At 35.7% G+C, this 25895-nt stretch overlaps 2 protein-coding genes across 11 annotated transcripts; both read left to right on the top strand.

Moving 5' to 3' along the window:
• Window positions 1-6850: 6850 nt before the first annotated feature.
• On the top strand, window positions 6851-7606 carry LOC110647319 (uncharacterized). Its single transcript, XM_021801090.2, has one exon. The coding sequence runs from the start codon at window positions 7187-7189 to the stop codon at window positions 7448-7450; it is 264 nt and encodes an 87-aa protein (XP_021656782.1). The 5' UTR covers window positions 6851-7186; the 3' UTR covers window positions 7451-7606.
• Window positions 7607-9089: 1483 nt separating this feature from the next.
• LOC110647327 (uncharacterized) lies at window positions 9090-25691 on the top strand. Of its 10 annotated transcripts, none has more exons than XR_009142058.1 (12): window positions 9090-9448; window positions 9929-10017; window positions 10812-10922; window positions 14383-14583; window positions 14714-14836; window positions 15062-15099; window positions 15175-15292; window positions 17368-22734; window positions 23485-23640; window positions 23811-23909; window positions 23988-24240; window positions 25029-25167. XR_009142058.1 is itself a non-coding variant. In XM_058131307.1 (12 exons), exons 3-12 carry the CDS (start codon window positions 10845-10847, stop codon window positions 25309-25311), a joined length of 6606 nt encoding a protein of 2201 aa, XP_057987290.1. In that variant the 5' UTR covers window positions 9094-9444; window positions 9929-10017; window positions 10843-10844; the 3' UTR covers window positions 25312-25691. The 10 variants fall into 10 exon arrangements, 9 of the variants coding, with proteins under 9 accessions (XP_057987290.1, XP_021656808.2, XP_021656800.2 ...); XM_058131307.1 differs by having other exon boundaries at window positions 9094-9444; window positions 10843-10922; window positions 23988-24130; window positions 25029-25691; XM_021801116.2 differs by having other exon boundaries at window positions 9094-9444; window positions 23988-24130; window positions 25029-25691.
• The last annotated feature ends 204 nt before the right edge of the window (window positions 25692-25895 follow it).

Below are 25895 nucleotides of genomic sequence, written 5' to 3'. Positions count from 1 at the left end.
GAAGAATGCACCTGGGAGTCAGAGCGAGATATGGTAGCAAGTACCCGTATTTGTTTAATATGTAATTCTATTCTTTTATTCTGCCTTGTGTAAAAATTCGAGGATGAATTTTCTGTAAAGGAGAAAGAATGTAATACCCCTAATTTTTTAAATTAATTATTTTATAAGTAGATATTAATATTTTATTTTATTTTATTTTATTTAAATTTTGGAGAATTATTTGAAATTTTCAAATTTTTGAAATCGAGTTCAATTTTCTGAAAATATAAAACTTTGATGATTTTTAAAAATTTATTTAAAGACCACGTGAAAAAACTAAAAATATATTTAGATTCTACTAATTTTTTTGAGTTTTCTAAAATTTTTTCAGAATTTTTGGTTCTCGTTTTCGATCTCAAGGCAGAGTAAAAATTTAATTTTGGGTATCTTAAATCGAACCGGCTCAATCGAACTGGACCGAATGGGACCGGTCGAATCAGACCGGCCCTTTCTTCTTCTTTTCTTCTTCCTCCTGTGCGTCTCGATGCTTTCTCTCTCTCCCTTGTTTTCTCTCTCCTCCCTCCCCTTCCCCGTCGACCACCACTCCCCTACCCCTCCTCGCGCTATCTCCGACCTCCCCCGCCCTTCCCCCACTGCTGGCAGGCCTCCAGGCCGACGAAAAATCGCCCCAAACTCCTCCCCTATGCGCGCACGATGCTTCGACTTCTCAAGCCGATTCCCATCGATCCGGCCATCAATCGGACCCAGTCTTATCCCAAAACACATCTACACCTCGAGAGCTTTCCATAGATACCAACAACACAAAAATCCATTAAGCGGTTTATCCAATTTTTGCTCAGGAAGTTTTACCCCATTTTGACTTTCGGGGTAGATTTCTTGAAAACTGTAAACCCCACCAAAAATCTGAGAGTACCGGAGTGCTCCACTCGTCGAGAGCTTCGCAACAATACCCATTTCAAATTTTTTCGATGCCATTTTTCGGTAGGTCCTGCGAAACTTCGCAGTATTTTTTTCGAGCATTAAATGAGTTTAGAAATTTTGTTAAAATTATATACTAACCCCCGTATTGTGGGCTTCGCATAGGTACATTCAATTCGCGAAAATTTGACGGTTGCTCGGGTCTGCAATTTCAGGCCCAGCAAACAGACTACTAGGAAAGCTTCAGAACTGTATTGAGAGTATAGGCTACCCTACTGTTTTCATATGTCCCGGACGCATCTCCATGGTCAGAATTGGCATAGATAAATCCAAACCCTACTTTTTCTGAATTATCTAGTGTCGGATTTTGATTAAAAATCTATAAAATATTTGTGATAGGTTAGAAAAATATGATTTCTTTTGCATTAGCTTAATAATATTGCTAAGGACAGCAATGCAAAGTTTTAGAATTTTTAGAGCTCATTTGGGCAGTTTTTGCAAAAAGGGGTAATTATAGAGACTAAATTATAATTTTTCAAATTGTGATTGTTGTTTGACTTTCGGGGTAGATTTCTCGAAAACTGTAAACCCCACCAAAAATCTGAGAGTACCGGAGTGCTCGACTCATCGAGAGCTTCGCAACAATACCCATTTCAAATTTTTTCGATGCCATTTTTCGGTGGGTCCCGCGAAACTTCGCAGTATTTTTTCGAGCATTAAATAAGTTTAGAAATTTTGTAAAAATTATATACTAACCCCCGTATTGTGGGCTTCGCATAGGTACATTCAATTCGCGAAAATTTGATGGTTGCTCGGGTCTGCAATTTCAGGCCCGGCAAACAGACTACTAGGAAAGCTTCAGAACTGTATTGAGAGTATAGGCTACCCTACAGTTTTCATATGTCCCGGACGCATCTCCATGGTCAGAATTGGCATAGGTAAATCCAAACCCTACTTTTTCTTAATTATCTAGTGTCGGATTTTGATTAAAAATCTATAAAATATTTGTGATAGGTTAGAAAAATATAATTCCTTTTGCATTAGCTTAATAATATTGCTAAGGACAGCAAGGCAAAGTTTTAGAATTTTTAGAGCTCATTTGGGCAGTTTTTGCAAAAATGGGTAATTGTAGAGACTAAATTATAATTTTTCAAATTGTGATTGTTGACTGTTGGATGGGCCCAGGAGGGCCCATGTGATGTGATTGAGTTGTGGATGTGTGACTTATAGATATAGAAGTGCATTTTAAACCCTTTTGCAGGTTGAGTAAGTCCTAGGTATAGGGGAGGCTCTACTGGATTTTCGGCACGACTTAGGGTGTCTTTGGTCTTTTTTAAACTTGTATTGAGTCAAATATATTAAATAATTATAATGAAATTTATCAGGTGAGCCGGGACAGCCTTCCTCCTCTGCTCAGCCGCCACAGTGACCTCGGTTTAAGTCTGTGAGTAAAATATTAATTTTAATTATAATTTCAATATTATTATATGTTCAAGCATGCCCATGCATCACTTATAAATATGTATCTATATAGTTAAATACTAGGCACGTTTTATAATGCGTTCTTAATTGATAAAGTGCCATGATTGTTTTTTATGGTAATTTAGAGCAGTGTGCGTGCGTTAGCGTGCGTGTGGTGTATGGTATTGGGTATGGATAGGATAGGTAGACAAGGCTTAAGAGACATTTGCTGGGACTCGATCCTTTATGGATAAGTCGGGATAGGCACAGCTTGAGAGACACTCGCTGGCCCCCGCATTTGGTTTATTAAGCAAAAGTTTGGCTTGAGAGACACTCGCTGGCAGATGTTGGATTAAGAGAGCTGTATAGGGAATCAGCTCCCATATATATACTGTTTGAATATTATTGGGTGTGTGAGTGCTCCAAATTGCCTTTTTACTGTTATGATGTGATTTGTATGAAATTTATAATGATGTTGCATTCCACTCCTTAGGATGCATTAGCTTTAGATAGCTATAGAAATTTGGTTAAAATTGGTATTTTACTCTCTGAGTCAAATGCTCACTCCTGTTCATCTTATTTTTCTAGGCTACAGGAGGATTACTTGTTGTGATTAACCTGCTCTTCTTTTTCGCAGGTCAATTAGTAATATATAATGTATTTTGTACAATTTAATCAAATTTTAGACTCCGCATGTGTTAGGAGTGTTTTAATTAGTTTGGGACTGTAATATATTATTATATTAAATCTGTAAACCTATTAAATGCATGCATGATTGGATTAGATGAGGAAGTTAAGCTCTCATTGGATTTTATGATATTATGAGTATGTGGAGGGTGAGCTGAGCTCCTCAAATTATTATATATTGTGTTTACAGGTAGGCGCAAGTTAAAAACTCCCAGTTGTATGGTCCATTTTATGGCTAGACTTTGTCCTACTGAATTCTTAAAATTGGGCCCAAATGGGCCTTAGGATTGGGTTGAGGAATAGTTAGGCTTATTTCGGGCCTCAGGAGCTTTAGGTTGGCCCAGGTCCTAGTGCCGATCCAACCCATAAGTTGGGTCGTGACACGGCTCACCTAAACAATTATATTACAAATTTATCATCATCAACTCAAAACAAGACTTTAAAGAGCCAAACACATCCTAATTTATGCTGAAAATCTGACAGAGTTCCCTCTATGCTTAGGGCCTACCCAACCTGTAAAGTGATTCAAATAACATTTCTGAAATCACATATCTCAATAACATCATATGGCCCCTCCTGGGCCTGCTAAACCAAGCAAACTCATGCAAATCAGAAAATTCAGCTATAAATTTTAAAACTAATATTTTTCAAAAACCAACCAAATTAGCTCTAAAAATTCTAAGATTTTGTCCCCCGGTTCTTAACATTGCTATAAGGCTATTGCAAAAGGAATTATAATTTTCTATGCACCCACGAATATTTTACGAATTTTTATTCTAAACCTGGTACTAGGTAAATAAGGAAACTTAGGGTTTGGGTTTATCTATGCCAATTTTGACGCTTGAAATGCGTCCGGGGCCTCTGAAAATGGTGGCGAGGACAATTATTTTGACTCGTTTTTGAAGCAGGTCTCGTAGCTCGTCTGCTTGGTCTGAAAATACAGATCCGGGCATCGTTAAAATTTCTACGAAATGAAGGTACCTACGCGAAGCCCACAACACTAGGAGTTAGAATATAATTTTTATGAAATAAAATAAGCTCATTTAAGGATCAGAAAGAACATTGCGAAATCCGTGAGACCCATCGGATTTTCAGTATCGAAAAATTTTATAATTTATATCACCGTGAAACTCTTGCCAAGTGGAGTACGTTGGTACTCTCGAAATCTCTGTGGGGTTCTCGGTTTGGAAGAAATTTAGCCCAAAATTCAAAATGGGCTAAAACTTTCCGAACTTAAATCGGACAATCTGCTCAACGAAAATTCATGTTCTTGGTGTATTTGGAAATCTCTCGAGGAGTAGAACACCCTTGGGACTGGACCTGGTCCACTTTGTGGCCGGATAGGCCAGATTTTGGCCGAGAAGTTGAAAAGTCGCGTTGTGCGTATGAGGAAGTTTCAACGCATTTTCTGGTGTCCTGGGGCGACGGATAGGGGTGTGGAGGGTTGCTGGTCGGTCGCGGGTGAGTAGAGAAGTGAGGGAAGGCAATGGCCAGTGGTGGGGGTGGGGTTGGGGGGGGGGGGGGTGGGGAGAGAAGAAAGAAAATGAAGAGAGAGGGGGAGGAGGTACTGCCCGCGGGAGATAAGGGAGGAGAAAAAGGAAAGGCCGGTCCGATTCGACCAGTCTGATCCTATTCGGTTAGATTCAGGGTATTCGAAATTTATTTTTACTCTACCTTGTAACCCAAAACGAGACTCAAAAATTTCGAAAAAATTATAAAAAAAAATTATAAAAAAGATATTATAGAGTCTAAATATATTTTTAAATTTATCACGTGGTCCTTAAATTAATTTTTAAAAATAGATAAAATTTATTATCTTAAGAAAATTAAACCCGATTTTAAAAATCTATAAAAATTCAAATTTAATTTCCATAATATTTAATAAAGAAAAATATTATAATTTACATATAAAATAATTATTTAAAAATTCAGGGTGTTACAAGTAGTGTCTAGGTGATGTAGAGGTAACAGTGGCTAAATGGTGATAGTGGTGATCAAGTGATGGTGATGGTGTAATGGTGACGAGGTAAGGGTAATAGTGATAATAACAGTAGTGATAGTTATAATAGTATTGACAATAAATAAATAAAAAATCAAAACAAGTAATTATAATTATATATATTTTTATATATCATTGCGTTACTTTAAGTATAATTGATTACATTATATAATTATCATTTCATCACATCAAATTTTTTTGTGTTGTGTTATAAAATAATATAATAACATATGTATTGTAATCATGATTACATTACAACTTTGATTACACCATACCAAACATGACTTAATTTAATTTGCATTAGCAAACCAATTTTCTAAAAAATACAACATTCTACTTCTTTTGTATAAGTGACATGACTTATTTAAGTGAGATTTAGATAAATTACCCTTCTTATAGGTATAATGAATTTATCAAATAATTCTTTAATTTGTTATTCTTTAAATTATTTTTATAGACATTATTGTCTTTTACTATTTATTAAAAAGTTTATTTGTATACTAAATACATTTATATCATACTTTACAAAAATAATTTGTTTGATAGTGTATTTCATATGAAACGTACTTTTTAAAAAGTATGATATTTTAAATAAAACAAGGTCTTAGTTAAAAAAAAAAAAAACATAGCATAAAGCTAGGAATCCTTTGTGTTGAGCCATGGGCTCTGTAATGTTTGTTTCTGTCGATGGAAATTGGAAATTGTCCCTTCCAAAAAAAAAAAAAAAAAAAGGAAAGGAAGCAAGGTTCGTCGGAGATAGCTATTTCTTCTGTGGAGCAGGGGAATCCATGGCGGTTTAGACATTAACCAAGAGGCTAGTGGCGAAGTATTGGTTTTCAGGGGTTGTTTGTGATGAAGGAAATTAAGAATCTTCCATATTTAACATTACTAATTAAACGCAACTCAACTCAACTAAGCCTTTATCCCAAAAATTTGGGGTCGCCTATATGGATTCGTTTTCTCCACTCTGAACGATTTTAGATTAAATCCTCAGAAATGTGTAATGCTTCTAGGTCATGTTGTACTACTCTCCTCCAAGTCAATTTAGGTCTACCTCTTTTTTTCTTTCTATATTCTAACCTAATGTGCTCTACTTGTCTAACTGGAGTCTCATTTAACATTACTAATTAACTACTAATTATAAATTAATTTTTTTATTATTTTTATGATCACTAATAATTAAACAATTAAATAAATTTAAATTTTAAAAAGAAAAAAAAATATAATAAAATAAATTCAAATTAAGTTTGAATTTTTTTTCCTCCCTCTAATGCCAGCAAAATATGGAGAAGGTCTACACTTGCAGTGGTGCTTCCCTAGTCTATTCGGCTGAAAGTTCCAGGGCCCTTCGAGCACCAAACAAGACCTGGTCAACAGCCAATTTTGGTTTGGAATTGGCTCTAAATTGACTGTTCTTATATATTGGAGATAAAATTGGAATTGGTCTCAAATTCCCTCATGATTCTGATTCAAATTTTAGTTGAATTAGATTTAATTTGGTTTTGATAAAATCCAGCAGACCCTTTTTTAATAAAAAAAAATAAAAAATATCAAATTTTCACTCAAAATAAAATCCATCAATTCCAATTCAATTCAGTCAAGATTTAAGTGAACCATAATTTTGAGCAATTTTAATTTGATTCCATTTGAATTAGTCGGTCTGATTCTAATTTTAACCCGACCACTGACCAGGTCGATGCCAAACGCGCACCCCAGTAACACTGACAAATAGCTGATCTAGCCATGCTTGACTTCCAAGAAAATGTCATTTTCCTGGAGAAGAAGAAAAAATGTCCACAGAATGGGAGTCGAAGAAGGTGGCTAAAGTAGGATAACGATCAACCCCAAAATCTGCCACATCCTTGCTTACGCAATCCCACACTCTAAACCACCAAATCTCACACGTTTGATTGTTTGCTACACCGAGGAATCTGCCTTAAAAAGACCAATTAGACCCCACTAATATCTTGGTCACTAAGCCAGCCATCAACGAAGGCAAACTCTATTTGAATTCCCCATAAATTCTTGTCTAATTACACATTCTATAGAAGCCTATAAATTCAGTTCCTCCAAACCTCATCTTCTATCTTCAACGAGTTTGATTATTAGCTATATCGATCCATGGCAACAGGAGCTGCTTTTGGAGGGTCTACTCTGGCGGAAGCTTATACCATGAGAAAGCTGTACAAGGAAAAGATGAAGAGAGAAGCAGCAGAGAAAGGGTTTGTTTCTGCTGCTGATTTAAAGGAAAGCAAGAACTCCTCATCCAGTGGTTGCTTCTTCCGAAGAGTGTTCAAGAAGGGTCATTCTGCTAAAGTCTCGTCGTCCTTCGATTCTCAAGGAAATCACGTTCAAGAAAAAGAGAAATGGGATGATCAAAGTTAATTAGTCTCATGAAAAATTCAAAAAGAGATTTTGTAATTTGTATCTATGTTCTTTTACACTGCCAGTGCTGTGTTGAAGACATGTAGTTTAACTTTAATTAGTATTAAAAAATAATTTTTTAAATATAATAAAATAATTTTATTTTATTTATAAAAATATGAGATTTTTATTTATAAGAGAAAAAATATATATATATTGAGTACATTTAATAATCTTCTTAACTTTAAGCCTACTCATGCATGAAGAATAAGAATCATTGGGCCTAAGGTCAGCCTATCAACCATTGGGCCTAAGATAATGAACAAAAAGAAATCTTTAACATAATATATTTTTTTAATTTTTTGAATACTAAAGTTGGTTTTTAATTAAAAAAATCTCATCCATACACAATAGAAACTAAGATAAAAAAGGGTACTTATGAGTAATTAATTTATTTTTGGAGGGTCTTAAAGTGGAGTTGTTGAATGATTAGTTCACTTTCTTTATGCTTGGATTGCTTAAGCAATGGGTTGGACCCATAAGATCATCATATGGAATATCAAAAACACAAATATTAAAAAAAATGATGAAATTTTATGAGAGACAACCTTAATTAGTAAATTGCCTTTTCTCTTTCTTTTGCTTTGTGTAATTTTCTCCTTTTATTCATTGATCTTCACAAACTCATTTGCTTAATCACAAATTCAATAAAATTAATTTAGTTGATAAAAATACAAGTTTCAAAATTTTCATTAATTAAAGTTTGATTTTATTTAAATTATTTAAAAATTATGAATAGGCCATGAAAATTGGAAAAAAATTAATTTGAGTGAGCATAAATTAATAAAAAATGTTTTTTTTTTTATGGTAAGTAGAAAGAAAATATTAACAATGAATTTTAACTTTTAGATAATGGGATATTGAGTTAAAATCTTAGTCAGATTCAGTTATTAGAAAAAAAATATTGGTGTCACGTGATAAGAAAAGTGAACAAAGGTGAGCTGTGACAAATCATGGCAATCTGACTGTAATAGAAATCACTAGATAAAGATAATGACTCTCTATCGCTACCAGACCAAACCCATGTGATTAGGCCAATCCAAGTAGACCCCATGATCTCAATTTTCCACATCCAAATCCCCATTTCTTCAATTCTTGAAACACTCTACAAATTAAAATAAAAAAAAAAGAGATTCCAAAAAGAGAAGCTAGACCTCATCATTAAGTAATGCTGTTGTAAAATTGCTCTTTCCCTTTGCTGGAAGGAAAAGAAAACTCTATGATTAATTTATATATTTAGATTTTAAATCTTATATGCTAAGTATGAAAATCCAATTAGCCTCTCTGATAAAGATTCTGCAACAGTCACAAAAATCCAACTGCTAAGTCTGGTCCAAAACTTGTCAAAAATCTTCCAAGTGGAAGCCAGTCAGTCCCCTCCTCCCCCACCTCTTTCTGCTCTGTGGTGGTCCTCCTGTAGCCCAAATGAATAACCCAAATGCCCATTTTACTAAATTTTAATTTTTTTTATTAAACTCCAATTAAAATTTGAATTTAAGAAGTTTGAAGGCCACTTTAATGAAATTCATCATTATAAATTGAATTATTTAATAATAATAATAACAATAATAGTAATAATAATAAAATCATGATTAATCAAGAATGAGAAGGAGAAGCTGACAAGAACAGGGTTCCAGGCTTTGGCGGGATGTCTCTTTTCTTCTAATACTATATTAATCTTCTCTAATGTTAAAAGTCATTCCTATTTCTAGTCTTCATTACCCTGAAAGCTGAAGTTTCACCTTCAATCTCACCTTATTTATTTAATTCCCATATTCAAATAAATCTCTTAATTATTCCATAATCTCTTCTCTAATTTAAGCAACAAGCGTCACTCTCTCTCAGAAAAAGCTATCATAAACACTAAACGGGCACTCCCTCTCTCTGAAGCTTGACAAGGAGAGAAGACACAGTCTCTGCTTTCGCTTCCACCTTAAGCACCTGCAGATCCGCCAGTTGGTATCTACCCTCATCTATTATTTGTTTCAAACGCTAAAATATGGTTCTTTTCTCAAGTTGTGATTTTTTTTTTTTCCCGTAACATAAGATTCCTGTGATCTAAATCTCAAAACTTTCAATCGGATTTCTCTGTTTGCTATCCTGCATTTTTTTAGGTTCTGCATTTCTTTTCTTGTTTTGGCGTTTTCTCCATTTTTCTGAGCTCTTGAAAGTTATAATCTGGTAAATGCATACTGCTCTTTGGCTTTTCTTTAGTTTCTTTACTCATTCGGTGGTTGTATTTTCTTTTGAAAAAAAAGAGTTTTCCTGTAATAGACTTTATAGGGTGCATTTTTTTCCACATTTAGCTAAACATTTGGTTTTTGGTTTCTCTCACTCCTTGCTCTTTTGTGTCAGTCTTTTTGACCTCTTGTGCCTTTTTCGGTGCTTGTCTGTCAATTATGGAGTTTAAAATTTTGAAAAATCACTATTTTCTTGTAGGGTTTGGATCGGGCCGTTTTCTTTGGCGTGCATTTCGATATCGTTTCTGGGTCTGGCGTTTTAGGGAGGTTTCTGCCTCATTGAAGCAGGTATGAGCCACAAGTCGCTTTGTTTCTGTTTTTTTTGTTCTTCTTTCGCTTAAAATTTGACTTGCATTCTTTCATCATATGTTTGGTATGGAAAGTGAACGAAACTTACGAAAGGAATGGAATATGTTCTAGTTTGAGTGCGGGTCAGTGATAGTGGCTGGCTTGACGATTATCTGTTTGCATTTTGGTTTGCTTCTTCTTGCTTTTGTATTTTGTGGTTTGTGCTAGTTCTTTCCTGATTGCTATATAATTCAAGTTAAGAGATTTGAAAGATATTAGAGCTGGGTGGCACTTTCATATATGATTTTTTTCTCTTTTTTTTTTTTTTTCAAACGTTCTCATGCATTGTTCCTTTGCTGCTGTATTAGCTTATAACACTGCTAGTGCCTGAGACCTTGGTGGTTGCAGTTACATGTGTATTTTTGTGTAGTTTACTGGTTCTTATACTGCCCCATTACTGTGATCTGCTTTGTATTGCTAATAACACAGTTAAATTTTCTGAATGAAATTTTGGCTATCCATTTGCAAATAGTGAATCTCTGATAGTAAATCATCGTCCAGTCTTCATTAGTTGATTGCTACAAGTTCACGTCAAGTTCTCTTTCCTTTTTTTCATTTTCAAAATTTTTCTTGAATAACCTGTTTGATGAGAGTCTTTTGAATCATCACAATTCTTCATGAAACTTGTTGATAGTTGCTTCCTAAATAGAATATCATTCTATTTAAAGCATCAATTCTTCTTTCTTTGAGTGGTCATTCTGGAGGATCTTATTGGATTCCAAACTTCTATGCAGCTGAATAGCTGATGATAGATTGATTTTTCAGTAATGTCAAGGATCACGAAATGGAAGCTGGAGAAAACAAAATTAAAAGTGGTCTTCCGGCTACAATTTCATGCTACACATGTAAGTGAACTCCTTGGCAGTGTTAAAATCTTGTGTACAGCTGAGCGTTGCCGTCTTGATGGATGTGATTGTATATTATTACTATTATTGTTATTTTTATTTAATTTGCTCAAAGAGCTTCACTAGATTCCTTTGCTAACCTCATTTCATTTATAAACTTATGGTTTGATTAACCTAGTGGAAAGAGTGTGAACGTCCATAGGACAGATAGTAGAACAAATAGTGGAACAGAACACAAGATAGACATAGAAAATAATAGAAGATATCATAGAAGGAGACCAATTAAGAAGGAGCAGGATAGGAGGAGGATCAGGGTTGGTACTTGGAATGTTGGATCACTTACAGGAAAATTAATAGAGCTTGTGGATACCTTGGAAAGGAGAAGGGTGAATATTGCTTGCATTCAGGAGACTAAATGGGTAGGAGAGAAAAGTAAGGAAGTGGGTAATTCAGGGTACAAACTGTGGTTTACCGGAAAGGAGAGAAACAAGAACGGAGTGGGTATAATCATAGACAGAACATTGAAAGACGCAGCAGTAGCTGTGAAAAGAGTAGGAGATAGAATTATACTAGTAAAGCTAGTACTAGAAGGAGAAACAATAAATATAGTTAGTGCTTATGCCCCACAAATAGGACTAGACAGTGAGAGTAAACAAAGGTTTTGGGAAGATATGGATGATTTAATGCAAAGCATACCGAATGAAGAGAATGTTTTCATTGGTGGAGATTTGAATGGACATGTAGGAAGTGATAGTCAAAGTTATGAGAATGTTCATGGAGGTTTTGGTTTTGGCAGTCGAAATGAGGAGGGAAAAAACATCCTGGATTTTGCTATGGCATACGACCTAATACTAGCAAATACCTACTTTATAAAAAGAGAGTCACATTTATTGACTTTCAAAAGTGGGCAACATAGAAGCCAAATCGACTTCCTCTTAACCAGGAAGACAAATAGAGCTCTATGCAAAGATTGCAAGGTCATTCCAGGAGAGGCTTTAACAAGTCAACATAGGTTGGTGGTCTTGGATGTCAAGTTTAGGAACAATTCAAGTAAGGTCAGAAGAAATAGTGTAGCTCGAACAAATTGGTGGGAGTTCAAAGGAGTAAAGCAAGTGAAGTTCAAAAATGAGCTTCTCGAGTCCGAAGTATGGAAGCTAGATATGGAGGCCAATGATATGTGGATACAGATGGCATCAAAGATTAGAGAAGTAGCTAGAAAAGTACTTGGAGAGTCTAAAAGACATGGACCACCCTCAAAAGAGAGATGGTGGTGGAATGAGGAAGTACAAAATGTATTGAAGATAAAAATGGAATTGTTTAAGAATTTACCTAAATGTTTTAATAATGAGGCATATGAACAAGACAAGATAGCAAAGAAAGAGGCAAAAAGGCGGTTAGTCAAGCAAGAGCACGTGCCTTTGAAAAGTTATATGAGAAACTTGGAACTAAAGAAGGGGAGAAAGATATTTATAGATTAGCAAGGAGTAGAGAAAGGAAATGTCAAGATCTCAATCAAGTTAGGTGCATTAAGGATAAAGAAGGAAAAGTGTTGGTGAAAGATGAGGACATTAAAGAAAGATGGAGAAATTATTTTAATGATCTCTTTAATAATAGTCAAAATGGAAATAGCGTGAATATAGATTATAGAACAATAGAAAAGAATGTAAATTATACTAGAAGGATTAGATCTTTAGAAGTAAAGGAAGCACTTAAGAGAATGAAAGTGGGTAAAGCCAGTGGACCCGATGAAATACCAATTGAAGTGTGGAAGTATTTGGGAGATATGGGAGTGGCATGATTAACTAAATTATTTAATAAGATTCTAAACTCAAAGAAAATGCCTGATGAATGGAGGAAGAGTATTTTAGTACCTATTTTTAAAAATAAGGGAGACATACAGAGTTGCTCAAACTATAGGGGAATTAAACTCATGAGCCATACTATGAAGTTGTGGGAGAGAGTTGTAGAACATTGACTACATCATGATACTTCTATCTCTCCCAATCAATTTGGCTTCATGGCTCGTCTTTCAACTATGGAAGCGTTCTTTCTCATTAGTAGCTTGATGGAGAAATATAGAGATGTAAAGAAAGATCTACACATGGTTTTTATTGATTTGGAAAAGGCATATGATAGTGTTCCAAGAGAGGTCTTATGGAATGTATTAGAACAAAAGAGGGTATCTATTAGGTACATACAAGTATTAAAAGATATGTATGAAGGAGCAACTACTATTGTGCGCACAGTGGGAGGGGACACAAGAGATTTTCCGATCTCAATTGGATTACACCAAGGATCAGCCATAAGCCCTTACCTTTTTACATTAGTTTTAGATGAACTGACAAAACATATACAAGAGAGTATTCCTTGGTGCATGATGTTTGCGGATGATATTGTTCTGATAGATGAGACACGAGAAGGAGTCAATAGGAAGCTAGAACTTTGGAGAAGTACTCTAGAGTCAAAGGGTTTTAAGTTAAGTAGAACGAAGACAGAATACATGCATTGCAAGTTCAGTGAAGGCCAAACTGGTGATAGGGAAGGAGTTAGTTTGAATGGAGTGGTACTGTTCCAAAGTAATCACTTTAAATATCTAGGCTCAGTCCTTCAAGTAGATGGGGGATGTGAGGAGGATGTTAGTCATAGGATTAAAGCCGGATGGTTGAAGTGGAGACGTGCCACGGGAGTTTTATGTGATCGTAAGATTCCCAATAAATTAAAAGGAAAATTTTACCGTACAGCCATACGACCGGCTATGTTATATGGTAGTGAGTGTTGGGCACTGAAAGAGTCGTATGCATCTAAGTTAAGAGTTGCAGAGATGAGAATGTTAAGGTGGATGAGTGGCCATACTAGACTAGATAAAGTCCGTAATGAAAGTATTAGAGAAAAGGTAGGAGTGGTGCCAATTGAAGATAAGTTGAGAGAAGGGAGATTAAGGTGGTTTGGTCATGTGAAGCGTAGACATACGGAGGCTCCAGTTAGACAAGTAGAGCACATTAGGTTAGAGGATAGAAAGAAAAAAAGGGGTAGACCTAAATTGACTTGGAGGAGAGTAGTACAACATGACTTAGAAGTATTACACATTTCTGAGGATTTAACCCAAAATCGTTCAGAGTGGAAAAAGCGAATCCATATAGCCGACCCCAAATTTTTGGGATAAAGGCTTAGTTGAGTTGAGTTGAGTTGAATTGTATTTTATCTTTTGCTGCTAATTTTAATACTCATAATTAGACTCTGTATGCAAAACCCACTATATACAGCAAAGGGTTTAATTTTGATGTTTCACAAAAATGCTGAAGCATGAATCTCATATTGTTGGCATGATATTCAATTTGAGCTTATTATGACAGAAATTTTAAGCATGGTTTCCTACTTGATTGTTGGTATTTTGTGTATGCATTTAGTGTTTGTGATCTCTACAATGACTTAGTGTCATATTTCTTTTTGTGGGATACAGATTCCACAATCAGGATGGGATAAGATTTTTATATCTTTCATTCCTACTGATTCTGGAAAAGCAACGGCAAAGACAACCAAAGCCAATGTGAGAAATGGGACCTGTAAATGGGCAGATCCCATCTATGAGACAACCAGACTTCTCCAAGATATCAAAACCAAGCAATATGATGAAAAACTCTATAAGCTTGTTATGGCAATGGTAATGCCTCAACTTCCTGGTTTGCAGAAAACTTTTTCCATGGTTCCTTGTCATATTTGCAACCATGTTTTATTGTCATCTAATTCTCAGTAAGGTAAGTCTTTATTTGAATCTGATTAACATGCATCAGGGTTCATCACGATCTAGTATACTTGGTGAGGCTATCATCAACCTTGCTGATTATGCTGATGCATTAAATCCTTCTGTCATTGCTCTGCCTCTTCATGGATGTGACTCTGGCACTATTTTACATGTAAGCATTGAATCTCTTTTTTTTTTTTTTTTTTTTTTCCACATCATGCTTCAGCAAGTTATTTTATCAATACTGCTATATTGGCTATTTTACCAATAATATTTAATGAACATATTCGTGGTTTCCGATATGCCATTCTTGCTTGTTTCAACAATTTTCAATAGTTATAGGGATTTATATCATATTACTTCCATACATGTAGTGATGGTTGTCATCCACTCTCAGGTCACTGTGCAGCTGCTTACTTCTAAAACTGGTTTTAGGTATTGCCTCAAAACAAATGAATATTGTGTTTCATCCATTTCTACCTACTTATATGTAGTTATAATTCTTTTCAGAGAGTTTGAGCAGCAGAGAGAAATTAGAGAAAGGGGATTACAGACTGACCAAAATAGTCCTGATGAATCTTCTGGCCCAAAAGTATCATCTTCAGAAGTCAGTGAACAGATAGATAAGGTTTGATTACATTTTTTCTTTGGATGTAACTTCCTATTGCATGTGATAATCATTTCGTCTAAATTTACATTGGATTTAAATGTACTGTCTCTGACATAATAAGCTTTAACTAATAGATTATTGTATATGTGTGCATTTAGAAAAACACACTTTTATGTGATATTCATCTACTTAATCATAAGCAACTTTAAATTTCTCTTATGTTTACTAGCCTTATTTTGGTTACTCATTTGATTTTAATAAGATCAATTTTAATGCAATCAAATTTTTAGATATGTACAGAAACTTGACTAGTAGGGGTGTAAATGAACCAAACTGTTTGCGAGCTGCTCGAGGCTTGGATTGATAAAAGATTAGTTTGGTTCGGCTTGTTTTCTAAAAGAGTCGAGATTGAGCTCGATTTTTAGGCTTTTTTAATAAACGAGTTGAGCTTCAGTTTAGCAATATTTGGCTCATTAAGGCTTGCGAGCCTGTTCATTTACATCACAAGTAGGATCGTTTACAAAACATTTATAATAATTATTGTATTTTATTATATTATAAATATTTATTATTTTATTTATAAATGTTCTAACAATAATATATTATTAAAAACTATAACATAATCAATATATAAACTATATTTATAAAATATAGTTTATTTGTAATTTAAATTTCATTTTTTATGAAAATTAAGTTATTTTTAATATGAGAGCTAATAAAAACTATGTAGTTTGAATTTCGTAACCCTAAACTTAAAACTGACTAGGGCTGTAAATGAGTCGAGTCACTCTCAAAGCTTGGTTCGATAAAAGCTCAACTTGGCTTGCTCGTTTTCTGAACGAGCCAAGATTGAGCTTATTGATATTTGGCTCGAGCTCGAAAAAATTTTAATAAACCAAGTTTGAGCTCTTCAAAGTTTGGCTCGACTTGGTTTGTTTACACCCTTATTGACTAGGATGGAAGTTTTACTCTTCAATAGTCACCTTTGTCTTCCTATGTATATGTGTTATATAAGAAAGAATAAATCATAATTAGGCTCTTGGTTATTCAGAATTGCCAAAAACAATGTATCATATCACATGAAATACTTCATCTCAGAACTATAGTGGAATTCTTTGTTTTGTCTGATGAAGAAGGTCATCCTTTTATTTGTTCTTCTTCCACAATCCAAAGCAGCAAATTCCTGTTAGATATTTTCTGTGAAATTTGATCTTTTCAAAATTGTCAAACAAATGTGCTTGCTGTTGTAGGATTTACTATTTTGTTTTTATGTTTGCTGTACGTTTACTGAAAGGCAATTTACTAATGAATGAAAAGACATGCCAAATAGAGGTGTGTAGAGAGTAGTGATCTCAGCCATGTCAAAACAAAGGCAAAGATGAACTACAAATACAACTAAGAGCAGGGGATGGGTAGGAAAATTTAAAGGATTATCAAAGACCAATATGACTATGGGACATGCTTATGTTCCTTGAACTTTGTTTCTGATCTAGCCACAAAAAAAAAAAAAAAAAAAAAAAAAGAAAGAAGGGAAAAAGCAGGGTTGAACCTGAATCTGTCTCTTTTTTCTTTTGCAAGAATGTGTCATTGTTTGATCCAGGGTAAATCTCAATACAGTTAAACTAAAAGATTCCCTCGAAATGAAAGACCATGGGAATTTGATTTGTAATGATTATCAATAACCTCTCTCTCTCTCCCATGCCCCGCACCACACCCCCCCAGCCAAATAGTTTTTGTTGGTGAATTAGATTATTACTTAGAATAAAATGAAAAGACTAAGTGACAACTTGATTTTGAATCTTCGTATTTTTGCTCATCATATTATTATGTTGCTTTCCAGTGATCTAAATAATTGGGTGCTTGTTACTTCTTTTCATTTAAAAATTTTAGTAATGTAGAAAGGTATTTTTGGAAATTTTGAATTTCTTAAACGATGGATGTACATGATATATATGACTTGAGATTTACTTTTAAAGACCAGTGCTGCAGACACTTAAGTTTCTCTGTCATAAATAATTGCTCTTGTCATCCAACAAATAGAGAATTAATTTTTCTTGCTCTCACTATTTTTTCTTTTTTTTTCCTGATTACAGGTAAATAAAAGAGTTAGATTCAAAGAAAAATCTAAAGATCTTGCTTCAGTTGAGGAAGAGGTGGGGCCAAATGAAGAATGTGCAGATTCAGCTGTAGGATTTGATGGCTCTTCCAATACTGCAGAAAGTTTATACGCTGAGAAGCATGAAACCTCCAGCACACATGAAATTGACAGCCTTAGGAGTATTGTCTCTGGTGATTTAGCTGGATTTTCCCTGGGTCAAAGTCCTCAGCTGGAGAAGGGGGATCCTTCTGATCATCGGTTTTCTGTGCAGGGAACCAATGACTGGGTTCATGGCTGGAGTTCAGACTATTCTGTCGACGGTGACTTGGCAGCAGCTTATGAAGAGAATAGTAGGCTTAGAGGAAGCTTGGAAGTAGCTCAGTCATCTATTCATGAGCTTAAATTGGAGGTAAGCTCATTACAGAGTCATGCTGATGACATAGGTCATGAAGCACAGAAATTTGCTAAGCAACTTGCTGCTGAGATTGTTTCTGGAGAGGAGCTGGTAAAAGAGGTATCTGTGCTGAAATCAGAGTGTTCAAAGTTGAAAGGTGATCTTGAACAGCTAAAGATTTCTAAATTATGCCCTCCATTTAGCAGCAGGGGAGCTTCTGAGCCAGAACAGGATCACATATTTCAAGATTTACAGCTCAGATGGCTAAAGGGGCTTTTGGACATGGAGGATAAAATAAGAGAGCTTCAAAATAAGACATGCTTTGGCTATGACAAAAAGGACTTCATATTCGTTCATTCAGGCATGGAGACATTGCTTGGTATCTTGAATAATCTCAAACAAGCAAGTGGACTAGCAGTTTCCAGTCTCAACTTGAAACCCTCAGAAGAAGTGAGCATGGAGGAGATTAAAGAAATGAGTTCACATAAAAATGGCCAGTTTGCAACAGGTACAGGGTTTGATGTGGACTTATATCAACCGGAGCTCGGTATGCTTCATTGTCTTAACATACCTGGCCTGATTTCTCATGAAGCTGATGCTGTAGATACAATCAATGCAATGAAAAGCAAGATTTTTGAGCTTTTGAGAGAGTTGGATGAGTCAAAAGCAGAATGGGAGAGCCTTGCCAAGAAAATGGACCAGATGGAGTGCTACTATGAAGCCCTTGTCCGGGAACTCGAGGAAAATCAGAGTCAGATGCTGCATGAGTTGCAAAGTCTCAGAAATGAGCACTCAACTTGCTTGTATACAGTTTCGTCCGCTAAGGCTGAGATGGAGTCTACTTGCCAAGACCTGAATAATCAGATATTAAGACTTGCTGAAGACAAACATGATATAGATTCCCTCAACAAAGAGCTTGAAAGAAGGGCTGTGACTGCAGAAGCAGCACTCAAACGGGCACGTTTGAACTACTCTATCGCTGTGGACCAGTTACAGAAGGACCTTGAACTGCTTTCTTTCCAGGTTTTGTCTATGTATGAGACTAATGAGAATCTCATAAGGCAAGCCTTTGTATATTCTTCACAAGAAAGTGTTCAAGGATTTGATTCGGGGGAATATGGAGCAAAACTCTTGCAATTTCAAAATCAATCTGATGGCTTAAGGAAACAGCAGTTGGGTGGAGATTCTCTTCTAGATGACTTGAAGAGATCACTCCACTTACGGGAAGGTCTTTACCAGAAGGTTGAAGAAGAAGTTTGTGAAATGCATTTTGTGAATATCTACTTGGATGTGCTTTCAAGGGCTCTCCAGGAAACTTTGCTCTGTTCAAATGAAGATGTAAAGCTTATGAATGAGGAAGTAAATGAGCTTAAGCAGCAGCTAGTGCTTTCAGCTGAGTCAAAGGCATTACTGATGCAAAAGTTGCAGACTGCAATGGATGATGTTCACTTTCTCAATGAGTACAAGGCTAATTGCATTGCTAAGTGTGATGATATAACTCAACAAAAACAATGTTTGGAGGTGAGTTTACAAAATGTGACCCATGACAATCATCATCTTGTGCAGAAGATTACTCAATTGGAAGCTCAGGTGATTCAATACAGAGGCTTTGAGAGCAAGTATGAGGCGTGTTCTTCAGAGAATGCAGATTTGGCATGCTTGTTGGAAAAGAAAACCCTAGAAAATGGGATTCTTCAACGTGAGAACTTCTCTTTGCAGGATGAGTTGAAAACTATCAAAACTGAGTTTGATGAGCTGGCTTCTCAGAAGCAAAACCTGCAGAATTTTGTCAATTTTATGCAATGTAAATTGCAGAACTTACTGGCATCCAATGACAACAAAAATATCACTGGATTGCCTCCCTTGAGTGAATCTGACAATCCGGATTTGCTGTCCAGGGACTTAATTGGTGTTGTAATGCAATTGGAAGAGCTTCAGCATAATGCATGTGAAAGGATTCTCCAACTTGTAGAAGAGAAGAAATGTCTAATGCATGAAAGAGATGTTGCACAACTGTCCACTATTGCAGCTGAATCTGAGATTACAATGTTGAAGCAGAAGTTTGAACATGAAATAATGAAGATGGTGGATAAATTAGATGTGTCGAATGCGTTGCTGCAGAAGCTTCAATTATATATTGACACTTTTGCTAACAGACTTGAGGTTAGCTCCAAAATTGAAGAAAGATTCACAGAGCAGCACAATGAGCTTTTCTCTGATCTTGATCGTCTAGAAGTTGGGCTAGAAGAACTTACTTCTAAGAATAGGGACCTTGCTCATGAAATCTTAGTATTAGAGACCGTGACGGCAACAGAACTCACCAAGGAAAACCATGCTTTAACAGCATCTTTGCAGGATAAAAATGAGGAATGCATCAAGCTTGCATCAGAACTGAAGATCTTGAAAGAAAGTTTGCAATCTCTGTATGATGAAAATCAGGCTTTGATGGCATCTTCAAGGGATAAAACAGAGGAGTCTGTATGGCTTGCATCAGGGTTAAGCAATATAGGAAATAACTTGCAATCTCTAATTGATGAAAACCAAGCTTTGAGTATATCTTCACTTGATAAAGCTGCAGAAGCTGCCAACCTTGATGAAAATCAGGCTTTGATGATGCCTTCACTGGATAAAACTGAGGAATCTGTCAAACTTGCATTGGAGCTTGGCAGTTTGAAGCAAAGCTTGCAGTCTCTACATAATGAAAAGAAAACTTGGATTGCGTCAATGGAAGAATCTGCCAGGCTTGCAACAGAACTAAACCATTTGAAAGAAAGTTTGCAGTCTCTGCATCATGAAAATCAAGCTTTGGTGGCATCTTCACAGGATAAAACTGAAGAATCTGCCAAACTTGCATTGGAGCTTAGCTGTTTAAAAGAAAGTTTGCGGTGTCTAAATGACGAGAAACAAACTTTGATTACATCTTTACAAAATAAAATCGAGGAATCTGCTAATCTTGCATTGGAGCTAAACCATTTTAAAGAAGCTTTGAAATCTCTGGATGATGAAAAACAAGCTCTGATGGCTACTTTACAGGATAAAACTGAGGAAACTTCCAAGCTTGCATCAGAGCTTAACAGTTTGAAAGAGAGTTTGCAGACTCTGCATGATGAAAATGAAGTTTTGGTGGCGTACTCACTGGGCAAATCTGAGGAATCAGCCAAGATTGAATCAGAGTTAAATAGTTTGAAAGAATGTCTTCAATCTCTGCACAATGAAAACCAAGCTTTGATGCTGTCTTCACGGGATAAAACTAATGAGTGTGTTCAGCTTGCGTCAGAGCTGAACAGGCTGGGAGAGAGTTTGCAATCTATTCATGATCAATTGGAAGAAGAGAGGAGCTTGAGAGAGAGTTTAGAGGGTAAAATTACAGATCAAACTTCCAAATTAAATGAGAAGGAATTTCAGTTGCTCCATCTCAAGAAATTGGTGTCAGATCTAGAATTGGATAAATTGAGAGTTTGCAATCTTTTGTCTCACTATGATGACAGCCTCAAAAGTACTCGTGAAGAATGTTCTTCTCTTGCTGGTCTTGAATCTGAGTTAAGTGAAATGCATGAACTGTTAATAGCAGCAGATGTCAAACTAATTTTCACAAAAACTCAGTGTGAATGGAGGGCTGGAGAGCTGGTTTTGCTGCTTTCCACCTCGGATAGGCATCTTGCTGAACTTCAGAAGAAGCATATTGATGTAGAAACAACCCTAAATCGATGTCTTGCCAGTGAAGCCCAATACATTGAAGAGAATGCAAATCTGTTGACAAGTCTCAACTCCATTAGATCTGCGATAGAGGCATATATTAATGAAAATAGGTTACTTCTTGAGGCAAACAGAGTTACAGCAGCTGAGCTTGAGGAATACAAGTATCGGGATCAAAATGTTGGGCTTAGAGATTTTGAGGATAAAAGTCAGCATTGCCTAGAGGTTGAAAGGCTGAAGCATGCATTGTTGAGTTCTGAAGAAGAGATTGACAGTCTGATGTTCTCCAAGGAAGAACTGGAAGTCAAAGTTCTTGTACTCAAAGCCAAATTAGATGAGCAGCAAGATCAGATAATTTCAATGGAAGGATACAGTGATGAACTTATGATGCTGAGGAAACAGTGTAATGAACTCACCAGGAGGCTCACAGAACAGATTTTGAAGACAGAAGAGTTTAGAAACTTGTCTGTTCATTTGAAGGAGCTTAAAGACAAGGCTGATGCTGAGTGTATCCAGGCTCGTGCAAAAAGAGAACCTGAAGCTCTGCCAGTTGCTATGCAAGAGTCCTTGAGGATTGCATTTATCAAAGAGCAGTATGAAACAAGGCTGCAAGAACTGAAGCAGCAGCTGTCCATCTCCAGAAAGCATAGTGAAGAAATGTTGTGGAAATTGCAAGATGCCATTGATGAAATTGAGAACAGGAAGAAATCTGAAGCCTGCCATCTTAAGAAAAATGAAGAACTGGGAATGAAGATCTTGGAATTGGAGGCTGAATTACAATCATTGCTTTCTGACAAGCATGAAAGAATGAATGCTTATGACCTGATGAAAGCTGAGATGGAATGTTCATTAATAAGCCTAGAGTGCTGCAAAGAAGAAAAGCAAAAACTTCAGGCATGTTTGCAAGAATGCAATCAGGAAAAGTCTAAAATTGCAGTTGAACTTGCTCAGATGAAAGAATTGATGGAGAATTCGAAATTGGCCATGAATATTCAGGAGGAAAGAAATGATGGATTCTGCAAAGTGGATTGCATGTCTTCTGATGAGTCAGTTTTCAGAAATGTCTACCATGAGAATCCCATTGCTGATGCGTCAATCTTTGGAAGAAGAAGTGTAGATGCAGCTCCTACATATGGTCCAACTAGGGACGCAAGTCTCAAGTGCTTCAAACAGGATAGTTCAAGGAATTTTGAAGAAGCTGAATGTTCATCCCCAGCTTCCATTAACACAGTTGACCAAGCAAACACACTCATTAATATGCAACTGGACCAGGTAATAACAAATTTTTGACATTGTAAGTTCCAATTTGCTTTCATTAATTATTTATTATTTGTGCAAATTGGTGAAGACGTATATAGCAACGTATATGCACTTACTGTATCTTCAATTTACTTGTAGCATCTTAAATTTTGATTTTGTTGTAGCAAGAGGATATAAAATATGATAGATATCAAAATCTACAGATTATCAATTTATTGTAGAAATGTATTTCAAGTTCAATTTCTTAGATTGCGATATTGATACTTTAGTAACTAATGTGGCGCATCTACATGAGAATTTGTTTGATTTGGCATTCATGCGTTAAGTGTTAAACGTTTCTACTTGTAACACCACTAAATGACTTATCATTATTAGTTAAAACCCATCCTTTACTTTCTGTCGTTGAAAATCTGAATGTTGCTCTTTCTTTCTAATCTTTTAGACCTTTCACAATGAGAAAACATAAAAAAACAAATGAAGCCAATAAATGACAGAAAACTATATCATCTTTCTGCAGTTACTTTCATACTCAGATCGATCAATATTTTCATATTTTTAGTGTCACCTCTGGTATCTGCCAGCCAAATGTTTCAACATGTTATCTGGTACTTTGAGCATTATTTGATTAGTCAACAATTTGTGATTAGCTGAAGCTTATCCCATGTTTGTGATCAGAACCATAAAATACTTGAGTTTCATTCTCTATTTATTGCATATTGAAGAGATTGGTCTCTAAGTATTTATTTGCATTATTATTACCAGGATGTTCTTGTATCTAGTGGTGTGAATGGAATTCAAAGTCCCATATTCCTAAATCAAGACAAGTTGCTGCATAGTGACATGAAGCATTTAGCTCTTATCAATGAACATTTCAGAGCCAAAAGTTTAAAGTCTAGCATGGACCACTTGAGTAATGAGGTATGCATATTTGTCCTCTCAAGGCAAGTAAGAAGATGCACACAGATCAGTCATCTTTCTAGAGTTTGGCATGACAAGGAAAGGCTCATTACAGCCTTTAGGTCCAGACATTAAAATTGCTAGGAATTAATCTAATGGCAAGCTAATCTTTTTTTCTGTTCTCCATGTAGTTGGAGAGGATGAAAAATGAGAATTCACTTCTGCAAGATGATCATGATTTTCACCAAAAATTTCCTACTATACGAAGAGAATTTATGCAGTTACAAAAGGTTGATAAACTTACATCTTTAGCTTCTTAATTAGTAATTCCCTTCATCTGGATTCTTAATTTTTTCATGTTTGCTCAGGCCAATGAAGAACTAGGAAGCATGTTCCCCTTGTTTAATGAATTTCCAGGGAGAGGCAATGCATTAGAAAGGGTTCTTGCTTTAGAAATTGAGCTTGCAGAAGCTCTGCAGGGAAAGAAGAGATCAAGCATTCATTTTCAGAGGTACGCGATCAAGTATAGCTATGAAAAGCCCTGGAAAACTTGAATCCTACTGGCAATATTCTTTTCAAAGTTGTGTCTTGCTTGCAAAATGCCTAACTATGCCTGAGCAGGCGAGTATTTTGGTGTTTTATAATAAAAAGGATTTTTTTTTTTTTTTTTTTTTTGTTGTAGGGGGTTTGGGTGTGGCGTGGGGGTGGCAAAATGAAAGAAAACTGTATCTGGAATTTAATTGGCCCAAGTTGCAGATGCTTTTGAGGATTGCATACCAGCATTTTAAGAATTTTCTTCTAGAATTCCCTAGTCACGGATTAGCATGATTTTGTGGCCTTGATTGTTGTTATTTTTAGCCTGGTGTTACCACTTGTGGGTAACTGTCATTTGTGTGCAAAATCTCAGTAGTATAGGTAAAATGATTTCATATTTCCATGCTTATGCTTTGCCTAGTCATTTTTTTTCCTTGCTGTGCCTTTTTTTTTTTTTTTAATAATTTGGTTTCACTTTCTTAAAAATGGGGCTTTCACCAAACTGACACTAGGTTCTTTTATGTTGATAGGTTGCAAAACCTTCTCATATTTTTAAAGCCTTTTGAAATGCTGTGAACTTGCTTGAATGACACAAATAAGCTAATTGATGTGTGAACTTTTTGTCAGCCATTTTCACCCCTTAACAACATATCAATTTGCCTTGCATTGATTTCATTAGGTAGATGTCTAAACTTTTTGAAGATATTTGATTGAAATCTTTTCACATTATGTTGGTAGGATCTTTCCAAATATTTGAAACCTTCTAGTATATGATGTTCTACAATTGTTTCAAACTTGTTGAACTTGTTCGCATAATCTAGAATCTTAACTGAACTAGCAAAAGGACTAATAAATATGAAATTCTCCTGCTTCAGTTCTTTCTTGAAACAACACAGTGATGAGGAAGCAGTATTCAAAAGCTTTAGAGATATAAATGAGCTGATTAAAGACATGCTGGAACTAAAGGGAAGGTATACAGCTGTGGAAACAGAACTAAAAGAGATGCATGATCGCTACTCTCAGCTAAGCCTTCAATTTGCAGAGGTTGAAGGGGAGAGACAGAAACTCTTGATGACACTTAAGAATGTCCGTGCATCCAATAAGGCCGTACACTTAAATCGGTCCTCATCAGCCTCAATTGGGGACCATTCCTTGTAGCCATTTAACAGGAGTTTGTTAGTGTCCTTTTTGCGAAGTCTCAAGAATCCCCATTTTACCCATTTAGAAGTTATCATCTTGCTTTGCCACTGGAATTAGTTATGTAGACTGTCTGGCGGTTATTCAAGGGGAACCTAGTTTTTCGAAATGCTATTTTCAGATGTTTACAAGCCTGGTAAGGATGTCACAAGATTAGACGTGTAAATAAAACTGTATTTACTGGGTGTTATCCCCCAGTTGTTACTATCATAAGGTATAGATACCTGTAACATTATGGCATTTTGGTCCCAGTGTTGTAATTAATTATACTGTACAGCAAATTCATTGAAAAATCAATTTGTTTAATCACAGCAACAAGTGAGAAAAAAGCATTTCCTTCATCCCTCTCTTTTCTTACGTTCCTTACCAATTCTTTGTGGCCGAATCTCATCGTTTGTGGCATTCTGCTATTCTAGTAATGCGTGCTTCTACATTTGCACATTTGCATATCTTTGCTGGGGTTTGGAGATTGGTTATTGCTACGGTGTTGCAGAGCAGCAGAAGATCTTTTAATTGAACAGGATTGAAGAGTTGGGAGTCAAATG

The sequence above is a fragment of the Hevea brasiliensis genome, chromosome 12 (genome assembly GCF_030052815.1).
Source record: "Hevea brasiliensis isolate MT/VB/25A 57/8 chromosome 12, ASM3005281v1, whole genome shotgun sequence".
NCBI lineage: Eukaryota > Viridiplantae > Streptophyta > Magnoliopsida > Malpighiales > Euphorbiaceae > Hevea > Hevea brasiliensis.
Note: the sequence above shows the minus strand (reverse complement) of the source record. Positions and strands in the feature narration are given on the sequence as shown.

Coding starts and splice junctions, on each gene's coding strand:
- LOC110647327 (XM_058131307.1), top strand. CDS start 10,845: ATGTCAAGGATCACGAAATGGAAGCTGGAGAAAACAAAATTAAAAGTG. Junction 14,837..15,061: donor ACTCTGGCACTATTTTACAT/GTAAGCATTGAA, acceptor ATCCACTCTCAG/GTCACTGTGCAGCTGCTTAC. Junction 22,735..23,484: donor TTAATATGCAACTGGACCAG/GTAATAACAAAT, acceptor TATTATTACCAG/GATGTTCTTGTATCTAGTGG.
- LOC110647319 (XM_021801090.2), top strand. CDS start 7,187: ATGGCAACAGGAGCTGCTTTTGGAGGGTCTACTCTGGCGGAAGCTTAT.